Here is a 23,111-nt window from a genome sequence, read left to right as displayed (position 1 = left end):
CTCTTTATCATATAGCAGAACTCCAATTTGATCCTCTTATCATTGCGATATAATTTGTACCCTGATAACACAGTGTCCCATTTGTTGTCTTCCTTCCACCTGGACTATTATATCTACCTCTTCATTTAGTGCTATATATTCCAACTCTCCCATCTTAATTTATAGGCTTCTAGCATTTGTATTTAAGCACTTCAAATTGTGTTTTTTCCTAGCATCTACAAGCTGCTTTGAAGTTGACTGTGATAATTTGCAACCTTTACTCTGTTCTCCCATTAAACACTCCTGGTTCTCTTTCACTATTATTGCAACCTCTCTATTGAGACACCCTAAAGATCCTGTTTCAATAGTACCCTTCGAAGATGCTGCACACTGAGCCATGCGCTCCTGGGTGACTGTTGGCCCTGCTGTGCCTTCTAAAGGTATATGCTGTAGGCTGTGGTTCAAGTTTTAAAACTATGGGGAAAAGGGTTAATAAAGTTTGCATTTTTTAAATTCTAACTGTCTTTATCAATAAACCTCCAATACCTCTTTTAAACCCCAACCATTAAATCACCAAAGCACAAAAAATGTTCACTTACCCAGAGAAATGTTCTCTTCTCTCAGAACTATAATCGTCGTTTGAATTTAAGGATTTTAACTTTCCGGATGGCTATGGGCATAAACTCGACAGGTTTCTTCAAGAAATATTTGCTAGAGGTTCTACATTTTCCTTCAGAAGCTATTCCCCCTTTAAATAAAACTTTTTATTTACCAATATCCAATCGAAATCGAGCAGAGCAAGTTGACCTAGGGAATGAGATCCAAAAGTTTGGAACTGAACAAGGTTTACAAGATATTTCAGCCATATTAGAGGAATCATTGTCAGATATAACCTTAAGACGTACTTTAATAGTTTCCTTCATGTTCGAACAGGACCTAAACTCTGTTTTAAAGATGTACTTTAACAACTCCTTAAAAACCTTTTGTGGGCACAGAGTTTGGATTTATCCAGATGTAACAAAATCCACACAAGATAGAAGGCAGAAGTTTCTAGCATTTAGAGAAGAAACAAGGCTGATAAGAGCAAAGGTTTTGCTAGCTTATCCGTGTAAATGTATAATAAAATATCTGGAAAATACGTATGTCTTTTGGGAACCAGAACAGCTTCATGCGTTTCTGGAATTAAAAAGAGCACCCACTGGACCCAGGATTTGAGAAAACTGAGATCAAGATAATTTGAGAGAACATGGTCAGGCCAATTTCTAGATATGTTTTTTTTCTTTTCTATTTGGTACTCCTTACCTTCAACATGCTCCCCTTATATTTAGTACATAAGTACATAAGTAATGCCATACTGGGAAAAGACCAAGGGTCCATCGAGCCCAGCATCCTGTCCACGACAGCGGCCAATCCAAGCCAAGGGCACCTGGCAAGCTTCCCAAACGTACAAAATTTTATACATGTTATTCCTGGAATTTTGGATTTTTCCAAGTCCGTTTAGTAGCGGTTTATGGACTTGTCCTTTAGGAAACCGTCCAACCCCTTTTTAAACTCTGCTAAGCTAACCGCCTTCACCACTTTCTCCGGCAACGAATTCCAGAGTTTAATTACACGTTGGGTGAAGAAACATTTTCTCCGATTTGTTTTAAATTTACTACACTGTAGTTTCATCGCATGCCCCCTAGTCCTAGTATTTTTGGAAAGCGTGAACAGAAGCTTCACATCCACCTGTTCCACTCCACTCATTATTTTATATACCTCTATCATGTCTCCCCTCAGCCGTCTCTTCTCCAAGCTGTATAGCCCTAGTCTCCTTAGTCTTTCTTCATAGGGAAGTCGTCCCATCCCCGCTATCATTTTAGTCGCCCTTCGCTGCACCTTTTCCAATTCTACTATATCTTTCTTGAGATGCGGCGACCAGAATTGAACACAATACTCAAGGTGCGGTCGCACCATGGAGCGATACAACGGCATTATAACATCCTCACACCTGTTTTCCATACCTTTCCTAATAATACCCAACATTCTATTCGCTTTCTTAGCCGCAGCAGCACACTGAGCAGAAGGTTTCAGTGTGTTATCGACGACGACACCCAGATCCCTTTCTTGGTCCGTAACTCCTAACGTGGAACCTTGCATGACGTAGCTATAATTCGGGTTCTTTTTTCCCACATGCATCACCTTGCACTTGCTCACATTAAACATCATCTGCCATTTAGCCGCCCAGTCTCGTAAGGTCCTCTTGTAATTTTTCACAATCCTGTCGTGATTTAATGACTTTGAATAACTTTGTGTCATCAGCAAATTTAATTACCTCGCTAGTTACTCCCATCTCTAAATCATTTATAAATATATTAAAAAGCAGCGGTCCTAGCACAGACCCCTGAGGAACCCCACTAACTACCCTTCTCCATTGTGAATACTGCCCATTTAACCCCACTCTCTGTTTCCTATCCTTCAACCAGTTTTTAATCCACAATAGGACATTTCCTCCTATCCCATGACCCTCCAATTTCCTCTGTAGCCTTTCATGAGGTACCTTGTCAAACGCCTTTTGAAAATCCAGATACACAATATCAACCGACTCCCCTTTGTCCACATGTTTGTTCACTCCTTCAAAGAATTGAAGTAAATTGGTCAGGCAAGATTTCCCCACACAAAAGCCATGCTGACTTGGTCTCAGTAATCCATGTCCTCGGATGTGCTCTGTAATTTTGTTTTTAATAATAGCCTCTACCATTTTCCCAGGCACCGACGTCAGACTCACCGGTCTATAATTTCCCGGATCTCCCCTGGAGCCTTTTTTAAAAATGGGCGTTACATTGGCCACCCTCCAATCTTCCGGTACCACGCTCGATTTTAAGGATAAGTTGCATATCACTAGCAGTAGCTCCGCAAGCTCGTTTTTCAGTTCTATCAGTACTCTAGGATGAATACCATCCGGTCCAGGAGATTTGCTACTCTTCAGTTTGCCGAACTGCCCCATTACGTCCTCCAGGTTTACCGTGAAGTCAGTAAGTTTCTTTGACTCGTCCGCTTGAAATACCATTTCCGACACCGGTAACCCACCCAAATATTCCTCGGTGAAGACCGAAGCAAAGAATTCATTCAGTCTCTCCGCTACGTCTTTGTCTTCCTTGATCGCCCCTTTTACCCCTCGGTCATCCAGCGGCCCAACCGATTCTTTTGCCGGCTTCCTGCTTTAATATACTATGTTTTTTTGCCTCTAATGCTATCTTTTTTTCATACTCCCTCTTGGCCTTCTTAATCTGCATCAAATGATAATTCGAACAAGGTGCAGTACGCTGTAGTAAAACGTATGAAACAATACAAAATAGACACTACAGCCTAAATAATTAGTATTGTGTTTGTGTTAACAGAGAAAAAGCCCTCAGAAACCGTTGGCAAAAAATGTCTGCGGTTTAGTGCAAGGTTATGTTTGATTCAATTCATAGCTCTTGCAGCGTTTCTATCATTGGGCAAAAAACTCTGTGACCACAGGGCTATATTTATAAGCCTCAAGTGAAAATAAGGCTGACTAACAGCAATGATTTTTAAATCGTCCGGTCCCACTACTGTCCCGAAACACACATCAGCAAATCAGCAAAAAGAACTTAACTTTTAGAACTGAAATCAAGCACTCGTCTTTTTCCGTTCGACGGGGATCACCGTTTCACCTAAGAACGCGGCTTCATCAGGAACGGAGTGCTAGTATGCTGAAATCTGAAACACAAATTGCATGTAGTCATAAATGTTGTCTGAAAAATATGAAACACAAAGAAAATCACACCATGAACAGACGTACTGAGTTGAAGGCACAAACACTTTCAAAAATGGCGCCTCAGCGTTAGCGCTCAAACAGCTGATTGAAATACTATCATCATCATGACGTATAAAACGTCAGTAGAAATTGAACCAATCAATTGAGTTGTTTAGCCCAATGGGCTCTAAAGTGCCCCATTCAAAAATCCACTTCGCTTCTTTCCTTGCTAACATTAGCTTGCGGTTGCCACCTCGATGTGGCAATTTGATCCAGTCAATTGCGACGCATTGTAAATCCTCAAATTTGTGTTTAAATTGAATACAATGCTCAACAATAGGTTCTTTAATCGCTGACCTTCTGAGATTGGACCGATGTTCAAGAATTCTAACCTTTAGAGGTCTCGTAGTCATCCCTATGTATTTTTTGTTACAAGGGCACGTCAGACAGTATACTACATGATCAGAAAGGCAGTTAGTGAAATGCATTAGATCTTGAATTTTTTTGGTTTTTGGATTCATAATTTGTTTAGTCTGAGTGGTGATACTGCAAATCTGACAGCGGCCACACTTAAAGTGACCGCGTATTTTAGTTGAGTCTTTATAAATTGGTGGTCTAATGTCTGCAGGGCTAAGGATCTCTTTGAAGTTTCTCGTTCTCGAGAAGGCTACCCGCAAGTCTAAATTTTCAAATGGCTTGGTGGTCTTCATAATTTCCCATCTCTTTTTAATCATTGTTGCTAGATGTTCACTGTGCTCACTGTGTTGCATTACCATAGTGAATTTCCCATTATCTTGATGTTTCATCTGCTTAGAGAGAAGCAAACTTCTATTGTTGTATTTTGCCCTACGATATGCTCTTTTCAAAATGGATCTACTATAGCCTCTATCTTGTAGATTTGACATAAGGTTGTTAGCTTGAATTTTGAAAGTGTGGAAATCCGAACAAATACGTCTAATCCTCAGCATTTGTGAGAAAGGAAGGCTATCTTTCAAATGTGTAGGGTGACAGCTGGAGCTGTGTAGAAAAGTGTTCTTATCTGTCTCCTTTTTGTAAACGTTGGTAATGTCATGGCTCAATAGCTGTGATGACAATATTCAGTTCACCGAACAACATTCATTTGTAAGTATCCATTATTTAGATGTAGAAATCAACAATACATCAGATGGATTTGTTACCAAAGTTTACAAAAAGGAGACAGATAAGAACACTTTTCTACACAGCTCCAGCTGTCACCCTACACATTTGAAAGATAGCCTTCCTTTCTCACAAATGCTGAGGATTAGACGTATTTGTTCGGATTTCCACACTTTCAAAATTCAAGCTAACAACCTTATGTCAAATCTACAAGATAGAGGCTATAGTAGATCCATTTTGAAAAGAGCATATCGTAGGGCAAAATACAACAATAGAAGTTTGCTTCTCTCTAAGCAGATGAAACATCAAGATAATGGGAAATTCACTATGGTAATGCAACACAGTGAGCACAGTGAACATCTAGCAACAATGATTAAAAAGAGATGGGAAATTATGAAGACCACCAAGCCATTTGAAAATTTAGACTTGCGGGTAGCCTTCTCGAGAACGAGAAACTTCAAAGAGATCCTTAGCCCTGCAGACATTAGACCACCAATTTATAAAGACTCAACTAAAATACGCGGTCACTTTAAGTGTGGCCGCTGTCAGATTTGCAGTATCACCACTCAGACTAAACAAATTATGAATCCAAAAACCAAAAAAATTCAAGATCTAATGCATTTCACTAACTGCCTTTCTGATCATGTAGTATACTGTCTGACGTGCCCTTGTAACAAAAAATACATAGGGATGACTACGAGACCTCTAAAGGTTAGAATTCTTGAACATCGGTCCAATCTCAGAAGGTCAGCGATTAAAGAACCTATTGTTGAGCATTGTATTCAATTTAAACACAAATTTGAGGATTTACAATGCGTCGCAATTGACTGGATCAAATTGCCACATCGAGGTGGCAACCGCAAGCTAATGTTAGCAAGGAAAGAAGCGAAGTGGATTTTTGAATGGGGCACTTTAGAGCCCATTGGGCTAAACAACTCAATTGATTGGTTCAATTTCTACTGACGTTTTATACGTCATGATGATGATAGTATTTCAATCAGCTGTTTGAGCGCTAACGCTGAGGCGCCATTTTTGAAAGTGTTTGTGCCTTCAACTCAGTACGTCTGTTCATGGTGTGATTTTCTTTGTGTTTCATATTTTTCAGACAACATTTATGACTACATGCAATTTGTGTTTCAGATTTCAGCATACTAGCACTCCGTTCCTGATGAAGCCGCGTTCTTAGGTGAAACGGTGATCCCCGTCGAACGGAAAAAGACGAGTGCTTGATTTCAGTTCTAAAAGTTAAGTTCTTTTTGCTGATTTGCTGATGTGTGTTTCGGGACAGTAGTGGGACCGGACGATTTAAAAATCATTGCTGTTAGTCAGCCTTATTTTCACTTGAGGCTTATAAATATAGCCCTGTGGTCACAGAGTTTTTTGCCCAATGATAGAAACGCTGCAAGAGCTATGAATTGAATCAAACATAACCTTGCACTAAACCGCAGACATTTTTTGCCAACGGTTTCTGAGGGCTTTTTCTCTGTTAACACAAACACAATACTAATTATTTAGGCTGTAGTGTCTATTTTGTATTCCTTCTTAATCTGCGCCTTGCATTTGCTTTGACACTCCTTATGCTGTTTCTTGTTATTTTCAGACGGTTCCTTCTTCCATTTTCTGAAGGCGTTTCGTTTAGCCCTAATAGCTTCCTTCACCTCACTTTTCAACCAGGCCGGGTGTCTTTTGGACTTCCGTCTTTCTTTTCTAATTCGCGGAATATGTATGGCCTGGGCCTCCAGGATGGTATTTTTGAACAGCGTCCACGCCTGTTGTACAGTTTTTACTCTCTCAGTTGCCCCCCTAAGTTTTTTTTTTTTTTTACCGTTCTTCTCATTTTATCATTTCTTTTTCCTTTTCTTTTGGTCTAAGGAAGAGATGTATAATTTCCTGTATACAATTGTACTTATTTAATTTAATCTCTCAGTATTGCAATTTGCAATAACTTGTATAACTTGTAAAGTATAAATAAATAAATAAATAAATAAAATAAATAAAAAAGATCTTCATGAGGTGCAACAGAGAATGAGAGAGATAGACTTCAACTCATGAATCATCATTGGAAATCAAACGTCTTCAGGATACCGTAGCTTCTCTGGAAGAAAAGGTTGATGATCTGGAAAACTGCTCTCACAGGAACAATCTGAGATTGGTTGGATTACCGGAATTGGTACAGGATGCAGAGCTGAGGGGATTTTTGGAGACATGGTTCCTTAGGTTCTTGCAAAATCGAAGTATTGCAGAATCAAAGTACTGCAGGTCCTCTACAGATAGAATGCACTCATCATATAGGCCCAAAAGGTCGCCCAAGGATCATCCCAGAGTTGTCATTCTTAGACTACTCCATTATCATCACAAGATGGGTATTGTCTGCTCTCAGAAGTGGTAAAACCCTGGAGTATGAAGACCATAAGATTTTGTGCTTTCAGGACTTCTCCACTAGAGTCTCTCTTCAACAAAACAATTTTCCCCAATTTGTGGTCGATTACACAAATTACAGATATGTTTCAGTCTATTATTTCCAGCTAAGCTGCGGATCCATCACAATAGAACTTTACAATACTATGATACTGTGGCAGCAGCCCAGGCGTTTGTTGATCAATTGGAGCAAGAGAGACCAAGTGCATCCAAATAACTTTTGAGACTTACAGTATAATACCTGGGGCCTTTATGGCTGAGGGGTGGAGAGGTATATATTTTGGGATACTTCTGTGTTTTTATTTCTCTGTCTAGTAGAATCTTGATTAAGTAGGTAATATAACAGTTTGTCAAAGGAGCAAATTTTTTTTAATCTCCTGAGCTGAATTCTGCTGTCTGTGATATAATACTTGGCTGTGGGGAGGTAGGGTGTCTATCTAACCTTTCTTTCTGCTTTACAAGATGGGGTCAGTGGTCGGAGGTATGGAAGTCGAGCAGCTTTGGTGCCCTTTAGGAGAAGGGTTAGGTTTGGGGAGGGAGGAAATGAATAGAAGGATGAACGAACATTTCATTGAGAGGAGTGGGAGAGAGGAGATATGCAGGGAGTCCAAGAGTGTTACCCGGGAGCTTTTGTACTGGTTAATAATTAGGTTGGGGTGGTGGGGGTACTGGCTGGGATAACCTTATCACTTGGTAAGAGTGGTTATCAACTGTTTGTATCACTTGTCTAATGCTATTATGTAATGGTCCTTAAAACAGTGACCTGGAATGTAGGAGGTATTTCCTTACCAATTAAGTGACAAAAAATACTTCAGGCGCTCAACAAACAAAGGGTATCCATTGCTGTCCTTCAGAAAACACACCTGGATGCTAAAGAGGATCAAAAACTTTGTTGCTGGTGGGTGGGTTCTTATTTTGTATCCCCGGCACGAGACAAAAAGTTGGGTGTCATATTAATTAGGAATGGAATTCAGCTTACTGCTCATAAAATTATTACTGATGATGTTGGTAGATTTTTCCTGGTCCATTTAACTGTTGAACGCCAGCCATTATTTCTTTGTAATGTTTATGCTCCAAACACTTACAGTAAGGTTTTTTATAAGCAGATCCTTCATCTTCAGAGCTTAGATGGGGGGTCCCTTTTTTGATAGGAGGGGATTTTCTCTATAAAATATTTAAATTTGTGAGGGGAGAGTCCGTTGCCTGCCAGCGGTTTCAGCTCCCTCCTGATGCTCCCAAAACCAATTCACCACCACTTTCTTTGGCAATAATAAACTGTCTCAGTTTTTCTGGGTCAAAAAACACGTAGGAAACCAAATTCAAGGAAATAAGACATCTGCAAGCAAATTTCAATTTAAAAGTGCCCCCTAGAGCAAGAACCTGGGGCCTAAGTCCCAAAAATTCTCTTCTTCTCTTTTGAGTGGATTTACTTAAGTCTGGAAAGATCTGTATTTTCGATCCGAGAAACTGAGCTGAGATAGATCTGAAATATAGTCTAAAGACATGGTTCCTATCAGATTCGAAAGCAAGGAGGGTTGTGCACTCTGTAACTGTTTCCAAAGATGTTTCCAAGAATTGGGTTAAATTTAAACCTGGAGTTTCCACCTGTGGTGTTCTGACTCCGGTAATTTAATAAGCTTTTATAATTGGAGGGAAAACTTCATTAGGAATTCCAAGTATTTGAGAGAAATATTTTTTTAACATGTCCAAAGGAGATATCAATGGAGCCTTAGGAAAATTTAAAAACCTCGGATTGTTACGTCTGAGTTGGTTATCAAAAAATTCCATTTTCTTTTGAACCATCTCTTTTTCCAATACAAGTTTAGCAAAAATAGTCTGCATCTTATTTATTTCAAGTGTATTTAACTCACATTTGCCCTCTTGTTCCGTAACTTTCTTTTCCAATACTTGATATTGAACTTTCAAATCTTTAACCTCAATGTTTAGGGAATTTGTAGCTTGAAGTAGAGACGAATTTAAAGTTTGGATCGCATCCCAGAGGTTTTCTAATGTAACAACTGCTGGTCTTTGCATCACACTGGGGCCTGTAGACAGAGTTCCCCGGATAGGGGAGGGTGAGGATTCAGTACCTGCCGCCCTACTTCCTGATGTTAGTCCTTCTGGGGTCGAATGCCCAACGGGGCCGCCGCTAACCTCCAGGGGTTCCATCGGAGGCTCTCCCGCAGGTCCCGCCTCTCTGCTCGGTCTCTGCGGGGCAGTCTGAAGTGGCGGGCTCAACGACGCGCCTTCCACGCTAAGGTCCCCCCGATGTTCTGGGGACCCAACCAAGGCAGGACTCGGGACTCTAAGCGCCTGAAGACCAAACGACTCCAAAGTTGGCTGACGCAGCGTTACATTTCCACCGGGACTTGCAGCAGCTTTAGTCTCGATCTTCCCCTTTCTTTTCACCATAATTCCAGGTGAAAGAAAGTTAAACGCTGGTAAGTCGAAATTGGGCATCCCGGAGCTCACAGGCAGCTCTCCCTCACACGGACGCCATCTTGATCTCTGATAGGAGGGGATTTTAATGAGATGGGGGGTGCAGGGATAGATAGATCACATGGAAAGACGAAAGGATCCACGCATGAGTCATGTGGTATTCCCATGATGAGTGAGATCCTGGATTTGGTGGATGTCTGGCGCATCTTGCATACATTGGATCGGGATTATACTCTCTTATCTCGGGCGCATGCCACCATGTCTAGGATTGATTACATATTCATTTCTTGATGTCTGTTTACAGTAATAAGGGCGGCAGAGATAGATCCCATTAAAATATCGGACCATGCCTGATATCTGCTAGCTTAAAATTTCCTGGGGCATCGTTGCTATTAGTGGAAGTTTCCTGCTCGTCTTTATAGGGATGGGAGATTTCTGGATTTTATTTCGCAGAAATACCAGATATTCAGAGAAGCTAATGTGGATGATATGGATATCCCAATCTTATACTGGGACACTAGGGGAGAGATCGTAGCCTATGTCAGTCATTTAAAAAAAAAAAAAAAGTCAGAGACAGGGAATTATTTCACCTGGAAAGGGAAGTAATGCATTTGAGAGGTGTTTATGGGGTCCACCATAATGCTCAGATTAAAACTCAGCTTTTGGAATTGCAACATACTTTAAATAAGTTGATTCATCACAACAACCAGAAATCACACACTTATTTCAAATATCAGTTATACAAACATGCATATAACAGTGGTAGATTATTAGCCCATTTAGTGCATCCTCATCAGGGTCCTTTTAAGATAGATGCTCTGTACTCTCCCAGTGGGGTTCTAGAAAATAGGGATACTCAAATTAATTGTATTATGAGAGATTATTATGCTGAATTATATTCACTCCTTGATCCTCCCCCATTGGAAAGTTGTATGTATCTCTCTGGCCTGAACATTACCCGATTAGATCTGGACAGTTTGGCTATACTCACTGCCCCTTTTACAGCGGAGGAGGTATCCTGGGCTATACAGCATGGACCCCTTGGTAAGGCTGCTGTACCCAGATGGCTATAGAGACATCTATGTTTAATTCTGTAATAGCAGAGAGACAATTGCCTGAATCCTTACAGCTAGCCCAGATCATCGTTTTACCAAAGCCAAGTCGCAACACACAAAAACCGGAATCATATAGACTGATTTTGTTGCTTAATTATGAAGCCAAATTATTTGCGAAGGTTTTGGTGAATCGTTTCTCGTTTACTTCCAGATACAAATGAGGAATCCCAAGTGGGCTTTGTGCAAGGTCGCAACATTACTAATAATGTCAAGAAGATTCTAACTACTCTAGAGGTGGTGGCTGGTCAATCTATTTCTTCCATGCTGATCAGTTTTGATGCTGAAAAGGCGTTTTACAGGGTGGTATGGAACTGATTTGGGGTTTTGGACACCTGTGGAATATGCAGGGTTTTTTCCAGGAGGCAATCTGTGCATTTTATTTTCTTCCTTGGGCTCAGGTGTGGGGTCAATGGACTGCTTTCCTTCCCATTTTCCATATATCAGGGTACTAGACAGGGTTGTCCTCTATCAGCTCTCTTATTTGTTCTTACTTTGGATCCCCTGCTTCTAGACAGAGGACTCCAGATATACATGGTATTCAATTGGGCACAGATACCTTTAAAATAGCAGCATTTGCTGATGATTTACCAGCTGATGTGATTAGTCCTCAAGTCTCGGTTGGGTCTCTGCTAGAATGTATGACAAAGTATGGGGATTTTTCTGGTTTTATGTTAAATCTTAAAAAATCAGAAGTGATGCAGAGGGCCCGGGTGTGGGCTGGCGGGATCCTTTTCCGTTGAAATGAGCTGGTGAGTCTTTTTGTTATTTAGGGGTGCTGTTGTCCTTGGAGACTTCGAGACTGTATCAAATAAATGTTGACAGGTTGTTGCAAGATACTAAGCAGTACTTTGAGAAATGGAGCCATGTACCTTTATCGCTAATGGGTAGGAATAATCTTTTTAAAATGATTATTTTCCCTTGTTGGCTCTGTGTCTTACAGGTTTTGCCATTGCGTCTTTCACGGAAAAATTTACAATTATTAAACAGTCTATGTAGGAAATTCCTGCGGGGCAGTGGCATAGCCAAGGGTGGGCCCAGGCCCATCCACTTTGTGATCAGGCCCATCCAGTAGCAGCACACCTGTGATGTGGCTAGTGGGGATCCCCAAGCCCCACCAGCCAAAAACACCCAACAACTGTCCCTCCTGCATACCTTGTAAATAGCAGATCTTCGCCTGCAGCAAGCAGTGACCAATACCTACTTCTTGCACCGGCCCCACAGCCTTCCCTCTGACGTGTTCCCGCCTATGCAAAAACAGGAAGTTGCATCATGGGAAGGCTGTGTGGCCAACATGAGCAGCATGTATAAGTTTCTGCTCGCTACTGGTGGAAATCTGCTATTGAAAAGGTATGCGGGAGAGGGGGGATGTTTGAGAGACCATATGGCATGCAGGTGAGAGAAGGAGAGACTAAATTACCTGTGGGACGGGGTGGGGCTCTTCTGCCCATCCATCTTGGGCCCAGGCCCACCTAAAATTGTGTGTCTGGCTACACCCCTGCTGTGGGGGAAAGGAAATCGAAAATGCATCTAGAATATCTCTATGATGATTGGTCACAGAGAGGATTAGGATTGTCTTGTTTCAAGCGTTACAATCAGGCTTGTCTTATGCGGCACCTTAGGGATTGGTTGTTTAATACTGAGCAGTTTACTTCGACATGCTGGAAGCAGGCACTGTATAATTCTTGACATTTGAATTTTCTTTTGCATGCCCAGTCAAAAAGTTTACTTTCCTCTTGCCATAGGAGCATATTGTTACAGCCTTTGAGGGGTATTTGGTGGATTCTCTTGAAATCCTGGAATCAGAACCTGAATCTGCTACCATGTCGAGGCAATGCAGATTTTCTCCAGGAATGAAATCAAGTTTGTTTAGAAGATGGTCAGCAATGGGTATTGTCTTAATTGAGCATTGTATCAATGAGGAAGGGTGTTTATATAGTTTTCAGGATTTACAGGAGAGACTTTCCTTAACTCACACAGACTATTTTGCTTATAGACAACTATACCATTACTATTCTAGTTTAGATCAGGCTGCTTTGCACACCAGGCTGGGTCAGAAACTTCGTGATTTTTTTGCAAGGGGATGGTTTTGGTCAGGTTTCAGTTTCTAGTCTACATAAAGCCTTGGTTTCTCTCCTCCTCCCCCCCCCCCCCCCCCCCGGGAATGCGACCCTCTTAAGGAGGCTTGGAGTAAAGATCTTGGGTATGACTTGAAGGGGGTAGATTTTTTTTTTTAATTGATTAAGGCCATCCCGAAGCAGGTTAGTAGTATTGAGCTCCAGGAGAGTCAATATCGAATACTCCATATGGCGTTTATATCACAGTCTCAGGCTGTTAAAGCAGGATGGATATTTGATGTTCAATGTTCGAAATGTAAGTGGGGGGGGACAATACCTTTTTTCATACCTTTTGGCAATGTGGTGGTGCTCACGTTTTTTGGTGTCATGTCCCGTACCTCAATGCAAGCGGCGTCCTTGGGCTGCGCAGGGTCCCGTTGACATGCACACTTGACTGGCACAGCCCTGAGCATAGGCGGTCGGTGGCCCAACTGTTTGGGGAGGCTAAAGGGGGCGGGGTTATGGGTGGGGCCAGGGGTGGAGCTTGAATCCATAATTGTCTGATAACACACAGAAAAAATAAATAAATAAAAATAAAAGTCACAATTATTTCCTTTTATTAAATTTAGATATTAGATATGTATCATATGTCAAAGAATAAAGTGGTTGCTCAAAGCATATTCTAAGCACAATCGCTCAACTGCAAAACACTATGCACAACTTTGTGCAAAGGTCTAAAGAGAATCCACAAAAGGTGGAGAACTCAATAGATCCCACGAGGAGAATTTACGCGCTGTTTTGGCTATTTAAATTGTCGTGTAGCTCAATCTTTCTTTTATTATAACTGCTGAAATCACTGTGACAGACGGTCCACTTGTGCAACGGTCTTTCTCAAGGTACGTGTCTCGCGTTTTTTTCCAATACATGCGGCTCGCGCCTCTGATTCCGCAGCGTTTTATCATATTTATCATTTTTGTTTCATTTGAGCGCTGTTTTTCTATTATAAATATGCAGTGCGTAGTTTTTTATTTGCAGCTAACCTTGTGTTTTTGAGCTAGTTTTGCGTTTCAATCCCGGACTAGTGTTGCAGAAAGGTTTAATAGGTACATCACATGACTCTTTATCTTGTATTTCTATCTCGGACCAGTGCTGTAAAAAGGATAAATAGGTAGATCACATGACTCTTTATCTTTTGGCTTTTTTCTATTTATCCAATTAAATTGCTTGGTGTGATTCTTGTGAATGCTAATCACATTGTGTTTTTATATATATTTTTTTTTGATGTTTTTCTTCTCTGGCTTCCACTGAAAAATTTTCCTTTGTCTTCTACAGACCATTTTCAAGATCTCATCTGTAGATCTTTGGAATCTTTTATCTGCATTTTGAGATTCCCTTGATGTGTTATATTTAATTTCAATTTGATAGATAAGGTTAGTTTTTTTCATTCAATTTTTACCCCCATGTATGTATATTTTGATTTGTTTTTCCCTTATAAAGTTCGTTCAACATATTGTTTGGCATATACGTATATATACATGTATAGTTTTTATTGGTTTTATATTTATAGAATTTCATTATTTGATAATTTATATATGTTCCTCTTTTAGTATAATTTTTGTTGCATATTGTTAATATTTATTTCTATATGCTTAATTTATTTATTTACTGTTTTGTTTATGTCTATAGACTCCTGATGTAGGCCATTCGGCCGAAACACAACGTTGTGTCGAGTCAATTTTAATGTGTTATTGTTATATTATTATTTGTTTGAAGATTATTAAATTTTGTTTTTTAAGTAAAGATTATTTGGTTCCATTCTTTGGATAGCCTGGCTTATTTTCCCACCTTTTTATTTTTCAACTTTGTGCAAAAACATACTCGGAACCTTACTGTACCATAAATATTACACTGGGCAGAACCTAATACACCAATATACCACCCATACGGAAAATGCAGACCGTCAACAATATGAAACAAGGGATCATATCATCACAATTCTCATGAAGAGCCACAAAACACCCTAATTCATGTTTAATGTGGGATAAAATGCCATAAATAAATAAATAAATATAAACTTTTAATGTTGAGCACCTGATTCTCAAAGTGGATGTATTCCAAACACTATAATGAAAATAAAATGATCTTTTCTACCTTTGTTGTCTGGTGACTTTTTTTCTGATCATGCTGGCCCAGTATCTGCTGCTATCTGTTCTCAGTGCAGGTCAGGAAGTCATCCTTGTTAAATATCTCCATGACAACACAGGACACCCCCTCCCCTGCTCTCCCAGCAGTAAGGTAAACAAACCATAAACCAATTTCTACAATTGGTTACACAAGGCTAGAGGGCTTTCACTGCAGCTCCTGCTGTGAGGATGGAGGTAAATCAACAATTTAAACCCCTCAGAGCACAGCCTGTCCAAGCCTCTTATACCGGGCGCCTATGGCCCTGAGTCATGTGTGTGTAGTTCTTCTCTGGCTGCAGGCTCCTTGATTGCTTTGCTTCCATGCACCTGGCTCTGCTCTCTCTCTCTGCCTGGCTTCCAGGCTCCTTGATTGCTTTACTTCCACCCACCTGGGTCTGCCTGGCTTCCCTTGCTTCTCTCCTATCGGTCTTCTGGTTCCTCCTTCCCCTGCTGTTGTCCTATGGCTGTGTCCCTTCTCCCTGTTGATGTCAGATGCCAGCACTTTATCAGCTGAGCTCTTCCTAGACTCCTTGCTTTCGGCTTCTACTTTGGTAGGTGTTACTTACTCAGTAGTATGCTTCTCCTCTACTTTGTTCTTCGTTGCTGACTCTGCCTGTACCAGGATTATTCTCGTACCTGCTGCCTGCCTACTAACTCTGCCTGTACTTGGATCACTCTCTTGCCTGCTGCCTATCTGGCCGTCACGTTCATCACCCTGCTTCCTGCTCCATCTCGTAAGCCCTGCAGGTCTCCCGCACCTAGGGGCTCAACCTCTGGGGAACGGCGGTCAGCGCAGGTGAAACCTGGGGTTGTCTGGCTGCCAAGCAGAACCTGGTCCGAGTACCGGGCTTGGCAGCACTCTACTTGGTACAAGAACTCACAAGTCTGACATTTGGAGATCACTTCATAGATATTTAGGGAATCTTTTCGGACAGCACGTAATTTCTTCCTGGAAAGGAGTCTTACTGAATAAATGGGAGGTTTATGGGATCTCTGACAAAAACTCATGTCTCCTACTTTGTAAAGCTTATGCACTGGGGAAGAAATGCATACTTAAGTATTGGATGCAGGAGGAACTTCTCTCCTTTTGGTTTTGGAGAAACAGATTCCATGAGTTAATGCTTTGGGAAGCACGGGCTGCTCAGATTTCTCCAAAGAGAAGAAGGGCCTTCATGTCTATCTGGAATTGTTACTTGCAAAATATTTCCCATAAAGCAAAAAGTGCTGTATTAAATAGGTTCCCAAGTGTTTCATAAATTAATAAAGTTTGGTAAAGGATTACTTTGGGACTCTCTGCCTAGTTGAGGGGGGGGGGGGGGGGGGGGGGGGGGGTTAGAAAAGTAGATATTATCATTCCAATGATGACCTGGGGTCATAAGAGTCCAGACAACGGATTATCTCTTGTGTACTACAAGGCAATGGTTACAGTAGGGTGGCAATGGGGTGTGATTCAGTAAATCAGTTCTTGTCTATTCTTGTATGCTCATTATTTTGTATCAGTTTGAAATCTTTGCCTAAATTAGAGGTTTAACAGTTTGTTGATTGGGTTTTTTGGTCCTGATAAGATTGATAATCCTTAAAATTTTGAAATAGGAGGTGAGGAGTTTGGGTTAGAAATGAAAAATGTTTAAAATATTGAACAATACGTGTTTCTGTTTGAATTAATGTATTTTTATTCATTTGTTCAGTAAAAAATTGTTTACAGTTAATAGGAAGTAGGAGACCACATATCCTTGTGTTTACAACTATTCAGATTGTTGTGACTCTTGATGCAGGTGGTTGCACCGAACCACAGCACCGTGTCAAGTCCTTTTTCTGAGCTTCTACTGTTGTGGGGAATGGTTTTTACACAGACCTATAGGTCTAGTTTTTATCATTATAAATTTTGTGTTTGACAATCCTTGATTCCTAGGTTCCTTTTAATTTATTTTTTAATTTATTGGTCTTCCCTTACTACTTTTTATATTTTTTCATAGGGCATTTTTTTCTCCTTTTTGGTGTTCTGCTGTGTTGCATGACCAGAATACAGACTTTCACTGCTGAAGAGATTTGGGTTGTAAAAGTGAGTTACAAATCAAAAATAAACCCAAGAATCTTCAGGGAAGAAGTGGTGCTGGAACAGGAGTTGGTATTCGACTCATAACCCACATAGAGGGGCATAATCGAACGCGAATGCCCATCTCAATGGGCATCTATGTCTGTGAACGGGTACGTGAAGGGGCGGTTTGAACCGTATTTTCAAAAAAGATGAGCGTCCATCCTTCGTTTCAAAAATACGGTTTTTGTACGGACCAAATGCCATGGATTTGGTCCTTTCTGAGATGTGCAGTTTTTGGGTTTTTTTTTTGCGATAATGGAAACTAAAAATGCCCAGCTCAGAAACGTCCCAATCCAAGCCATTTGGTCATGGGAGGGACAACTGTACAACAGAACCATAGCTCTTAGGGGTGAAGGGGGCAAGTACAGGTGGGTTTTAGAGGCCTCCAATTTACCACCACGAGTGTTACAGGGAGGGGGGATGGGCCTGGGCCTGCCTGCCTGAAGTGCACTGCAGTACCCACTAAAAGTGCTCCAGGGACAGGACTTGTTGCTGCTGTATAACCTTGGCACACCAGTCCACACCTGAAGACTAATCTCTCGGAAAACGTCCTTTATTTGAATAAGCACGTTTACTCACAGTTAACTGCAGATCAGAGGTTGTGCCCCACTGGCAACGAGTCTCGCTGGTACTGAGATTAGCAGTAGGTCCGAGCTGGCAGAATGGTGTACAATGCCCACTTTCAGTAACGTGGGTAACACATGAAAGGGAGCTAAAACTGGCTTACAAAAATGGCCACTACCGCATGGACTACCGGAAACACAACAGAGCACAATCTGACCCAGTAAGCAGGGGGAAAAGCACCATGGGAGTAGAGCCTACCAACTACTAACATCGTGAGCATTGAAAACAAGCTAGTGGAATCACGGAGCCCACTACCCTACACCCACCACAATGCATTGCTGATGTGACTCTGCAGTGCGCATAACAAAAAAGGTGTCACACTCACCCGAGAGCCACATCAGAACCAGGGAAAGGCTGTTACAGGATAGAACATATTCTTCTGTCATGGAGGTGGGTACGGCATTTGAGGCTGGCATAGAGGCTGGGAAAAAAACTTTGTAAAGTGGGTTTTTTTGGTGGGAGGGGGTTAGTGACCACTGGGGGAGTCAGGGGTGGTCATCCCCGATTCCCTCCGGTGGTCATCTGGTCATTTAGGGCACCTTTTTGGGACTTGTTCGTGAAAAAACAGGGTCCAACAAAAGTGACCCAAATTCGTGCTAAAAACGCCTTTCTTTTTTCGATTATCGGCCGAGGATGCCCATCTCTCCTCGGCCAATAACCACGCCCCAGTCCCACCCCAGTCCCAACTTTGCCCGTTTCCGCGACAGATTGCAGTTGAAGATGACCAAAATTGGCTTTCAATTATACCAATTTGGGTGCCCACGGGAGAAAGACGCCCATCTCCCGATTTGGGTCGAAATATGGACGTCTTTCTCTTTCGAAAATAAGGTGGATAGTCTTACATTTCAAAGGATTTTACTTTAACCAGTTTAAATGTAGCCAAGAATGTGCTGCTGACCGTTTTGTGTTCCTGATTGGTAAGTCAATGAGTGAAAAGAAATCCGCCGAAAGATGGAGAACTCAAAACACCCCACGGTAAACAACAGAACAAAAATAAAAGTGGGAGGGCGACCAAGGATACCAAAGACTGGAAGATGTGTGTCAGTAAAGAAGTTTATTGAAGTATGGAGACTCCTTTAAGCATTGTACAGAAATGTAACTCATTCCTGATAACGTTCTTTTTGATGTTAATAACCAGGAACACAAAAGGAGGAATGGCCTAGTGGTTAGGGTGTGGACTTTGGTCCTGGGGAACTGAGGAACTGAGTTTGATTCCCACTTCAGGCACAGGCAGCTCCTTGTGACTCTGGGCAAGTCACTTAACCCTCCATTGCCCCATGTAAGCCGCACTGAGCCTGCCATGAGTGGGAAAGCACGGGGTACAAATGTAACAAAAAAAAGGGTCAGCACGCACATTCTTGAATCTCCACTACCCCATTTGCAAAGGACTTAAATATAAATCAATATATACACTACCAAAAGTCATAAAAGCAATGCACGACCTAACAACGTTCTGAAAATTACTAAAGACCAACCTGTTCAAAAAGACATACCACAATGATCCATCCTAAATAACAGACAATGAAACTCTACCAGAACCAGACAAAACCAAACTCTCTATACCTGACTGCTTCAATCACTCCGTCACTAATGAACGTTAACGCACTACCACCTTATTTCTATCATGTATGAACTTTAATGCAATACCACTTTGTATTTCTCATTCCGGAAATGGTGATCGCCATTACGGCATAATGTAAGCCACATTGAGCCTGCAAAAAGGTGGGAAAATGTGGGATATAAATGCAACAAATAAATAAATAAAACTGAAAACAATCAGTCACAGAGAAAAGACATAAACCATTGCAAAGTCCTATTTACAGGTAAGTAGCTTCACTTTCTCTGCCTAAATACACAAATAACTCATCACTACATTTATTATGCAGCACTTTATTTTAAGATATTTCTGGAACTTATTTACCTTACCAGCAAATATTGTGTCTTCTGAAACCCAAGAATTGGTTTTGTGAAAGATTCATTGCTATGCATGTTATCTTTGCGATGTATATTTGGCACATATCAAAAGCTGGTTAGTTTTTCCTTGTCTTGTGCCTTGTAGGCTACAGAAGTTGTACAGCTGGGGCCAGTGGAGCTTGTATTCCTTCTTGATGACCTGTTCCAGAAGCTGGAGCACATACTGTTATCGTCAGCAAAGAAAGTCACTTTCCTGAAGGTAACTAGATTAGGTGCTTCTTAAAATACACAGAACAGAGAAGAGCTAACCAGGCAAAACTAAGCATATCTCTTGCCTTTAGCTATTCTGTGGGAAAATACCAGAAATACAGGATGAAAATATAATGATCTAAATTTCTGTAGAAAATTGTACTGATGACTCTGGCTTTTTGAGGTTTTATCAGTTGGATGAGTTGTAATCATTGTTCATTTTTGCTCCACCTCTGCAAATCTACTGTGGATGCACAAATTATGCATTTAGCAATATATTTTTATTATATCTTTTTATATCTTATATTTTATATCTTATTATGTCTTTGTTTGGCGTGGAGGAGTGGCCTAGTGGTTAGGGTGGATGGACTTTGGTCCTGGGGAACTGAGGAACTGAATTCGATTCCCACTTCAGGCACAGGCAGCTCCTTGTGACTCTGGGCAAGTCACTTAACCCTCCATTGCCCCATGTAAGCCGCATTGAGCCTGCCATGAGTGGGAAAGCGTGGGGTACAAATGTAACAAAAAAAAAATTAAGTAGTTTTATTAATAGTAATCAAAACAGTTGTCAGTAATATCAAATTTAGCTTTTTCATCACACCGATTTACTCCATATCTACTGTATGTAAAAACTGATAAACTTTGAGGACAGTATGCCTCTGTATATATGCTTCCAGACTAAAGCAGGGAGCTTATGCCAGTACCCACGCTCAATAACGTTTGGACACTAATACTTCTGTAACATCATGGCACTCATATCACCTCATGCTTAGACTACTGCAGCTTGCTTCTCACAGGTAGCCTACTAAGCCATCTCTTTCCCCTTCAGTCCATTCAAAACTCTGCTGAACAATTTATATTCCATCAGTGTCATTATGCTCATATCCCTCTCCTCAAGTCAGTTAATTGGCTCTGTATCTATTTCCGCATACAGTTCAAACTCCTCTTATTGACTTACAAGTGCATTCATTCTGCAGTTCTTCAGTACCTCTCCACTCTTCTCTCCCTACATTCCTCCTATATAAATATAGTACAGGCCTGAGGCCTACTACCCGGCTTGGGACCTGCTGGAAGAGATCGGCCCAGCATAAGGGTTGCTGGGAAATATAGGCCAAGAGTTGAGTGAAATCAAAAAGCTTTTAAAAAAAGGTTTCTAACTGGCATAGTTTGTCAAGTTGAGAAGTATGAAACAGAAATAGCTCAGAACCTAGTGTACCAGGTGCATGAAGAAAGCAGAAGTGAGAAAGAACATTTGTGGTCAAAGACAGTTGTCCATCTGCCAGAAAAAGGTGGGGGAATTTTTCCAAGGGTAAAAATATCAAAATCTGCAGTTAGGGTTAGAAAAAAACTGTCATCCCGACATCTGTGCCATCTGTGCAAAAGTAGGTTTTTTTTAGAACTTCATAGAACCTAATGTAAGTCAAGAGTATAAATATGGCTGAAAGCCTCCCTGTGGGGGGACAATCTGAGACTAGAGGTTGACCTGCATCACCCTGTCAAAGATCTCCCCATAAGAATATTTAATTATATTCTTATAAATCAACGCTTCATATGTAACCTGGCTTTGGTGAGTAATAAATCCTATAATTGAACCTGTCTCTAATTCTCTCTATTTCTTACTTATGGGAATTTGTTACAATATATGAGATCTGATATAGGCAAGGAAAAAGGTTAATTAGAATAAAATGACAATCCTTCTGGGTCTACCTAGGGAAGTGCACATACCTAGGAAGACCCCTGACAGAGTTAGAGGAAAATCATAGTAAGTTACTCTATGAACTTCTACTGTACTAGGTGACATTTATGGGCCATAGGTAATCAGTTTTCAATGGAACTCAAAGGGTTCAAAGATTGGAGTCAGATGAAATTGGTAACAGCCTTCCCTGTAGAATCATAAAAAGTAGGGCATATAAAAGCCCACTTAATTCACTCCCTGGGAACTCTGTTCACCGTGTACATTTTGAATCTGTTCCCTTTTCTTCCCCTGCCAGCTCCAGATTCCATTCCTTTTATACTGCTGCACTGTAGGCCTGGAATAGACTTCCTGAGTCATTACGTCAAGTGCCTTCTCTGGCCGTATTCAAATCTAGGCTTGTTCAGTACCCATGTCTGTTTTGTCATTCCCACCATAAGTAATTCCATTATCCCTTGTTTGTCTCTCTTGTTTAGATTGTAAACTCTGTTGAGCAGCAACTGTCTCATATGTGTTTAGTGTACAGAGCTGCGTATGACTAGTAGCGCTATAAAAATGATTAGTAGTATTAGTATCTGTATTTTTCCATAGAGCTCTTGTAAAATAGGAATCTTTTTGCATACTGTCTACTGACATAGACTGACTAACTTTAACCATAGGCTAAAGGTGGCAGAACCCTTGGATTCTCACAGCTACACCAGAGGTCGGCTCAAGAAGTTGCCTATAGCACCATACAGCTACTGAACCCATTGTGCAATCACATGGAGAACATGCACAATTATTTCCAGGTCAGAGACTTGCACCTTGTTGCATCCTACCAGATCTTTCTAGTCATGCCTGTATTAGACTGTTGATGTGGAGGGGCATAATCGAAAGGCGCTGGCGCCACAAGCGGGCGGAGCCAACCGTATTTTCGAAAAAGATGGCCGGCCATCTTTTCCTTCGATAATATGGTTAGCCCCGGCTAAATGCCAGAGATGGCCAGGTTTGAGATGGCCGGGATCGATTTTCAGCAATAATAGAAACTGAAACCGGCCATCTCAAACTCGGCCAAATCCAAGGCATTTGGTCGTGGGAGGAGCCAGCATTGTAGTGCACTGGCCCCCCTCACATGCCAGGACACAAACCGGGCACCCTAGGGGGCACTTCTAAAAAATATAAATAGCTCCCAGGTGCATAGCTCCCTTCCCTTGGGTGTTGAGCCCCGCAAATCCCCCCCAAAAACCCACTCCCCACAACTCTACACCACTAGCATAGCCTTAAGGGGTGCAGGGGGGCATCTACATGTGGGTATGGTGGGTTTTGGGGTTTTTTGGAGGGCTCAACATATACCACCACAAGTGTAACAGGTAGGGGGGGATGGGCCTGGGTCCGCCTGCCTGAAGTGCACTGCACCCACTAAAAACTGCTTCAGGGACTTGCATACTGCTGTCATGGAACTGGGTATG

At 41.3% G+C, this 23,111-nt stretch overlaps 1 protein-coding gene across 3 annotated transcripts in view; it reads left to right on the top strand.

Annotated features, from left to right (window-relative positions):
* FANCD2 (FA complementation group D2) overlaps nucleotides 1–23,111 on the top strand; it is a 763,224-nt gene that overhangs the window by 566,405 nt on the left and 173,708 nt on the right. For all 3 annotated transcript variants that reach the window (XM_030205444.1, XM_030205445.1, XM_030205443.1), the window contains 2 exons: nucleotides 19,867–19,980; nucleotides 22,323–22,451. In XM_030205444.1, the coding sequence (XP_030061304.1) occupies nucleotides 19,867–19,980; nucleotides 22,323–22,451 (243 nt within the window). The remainder of the gene's footprint in view (nucleotides 1–19,866; nucleotides 19,981–22,322; nucleotides 22,452–23,111) is intronic.

Source organism: Microcaecilia unicolor, chromosome 6 (genome assembly GCF_901765095.1).
Source record: "Microcaecilia unicolor chromosome 6, aMicUni1.1, whole genome shotgun sequence".
In the NCBI taxonomy this organism is placed as follows: domain Eukaryota; kingdom Metazoa; phylum Chordata; class Amphibia; order Gymnophiona; family Siphonopidae; genus Microcaecilia; species Microcaecilia unicolor.
This window is presented reverse-complemented; position numbering and strand designations above follow the sequence as displayed.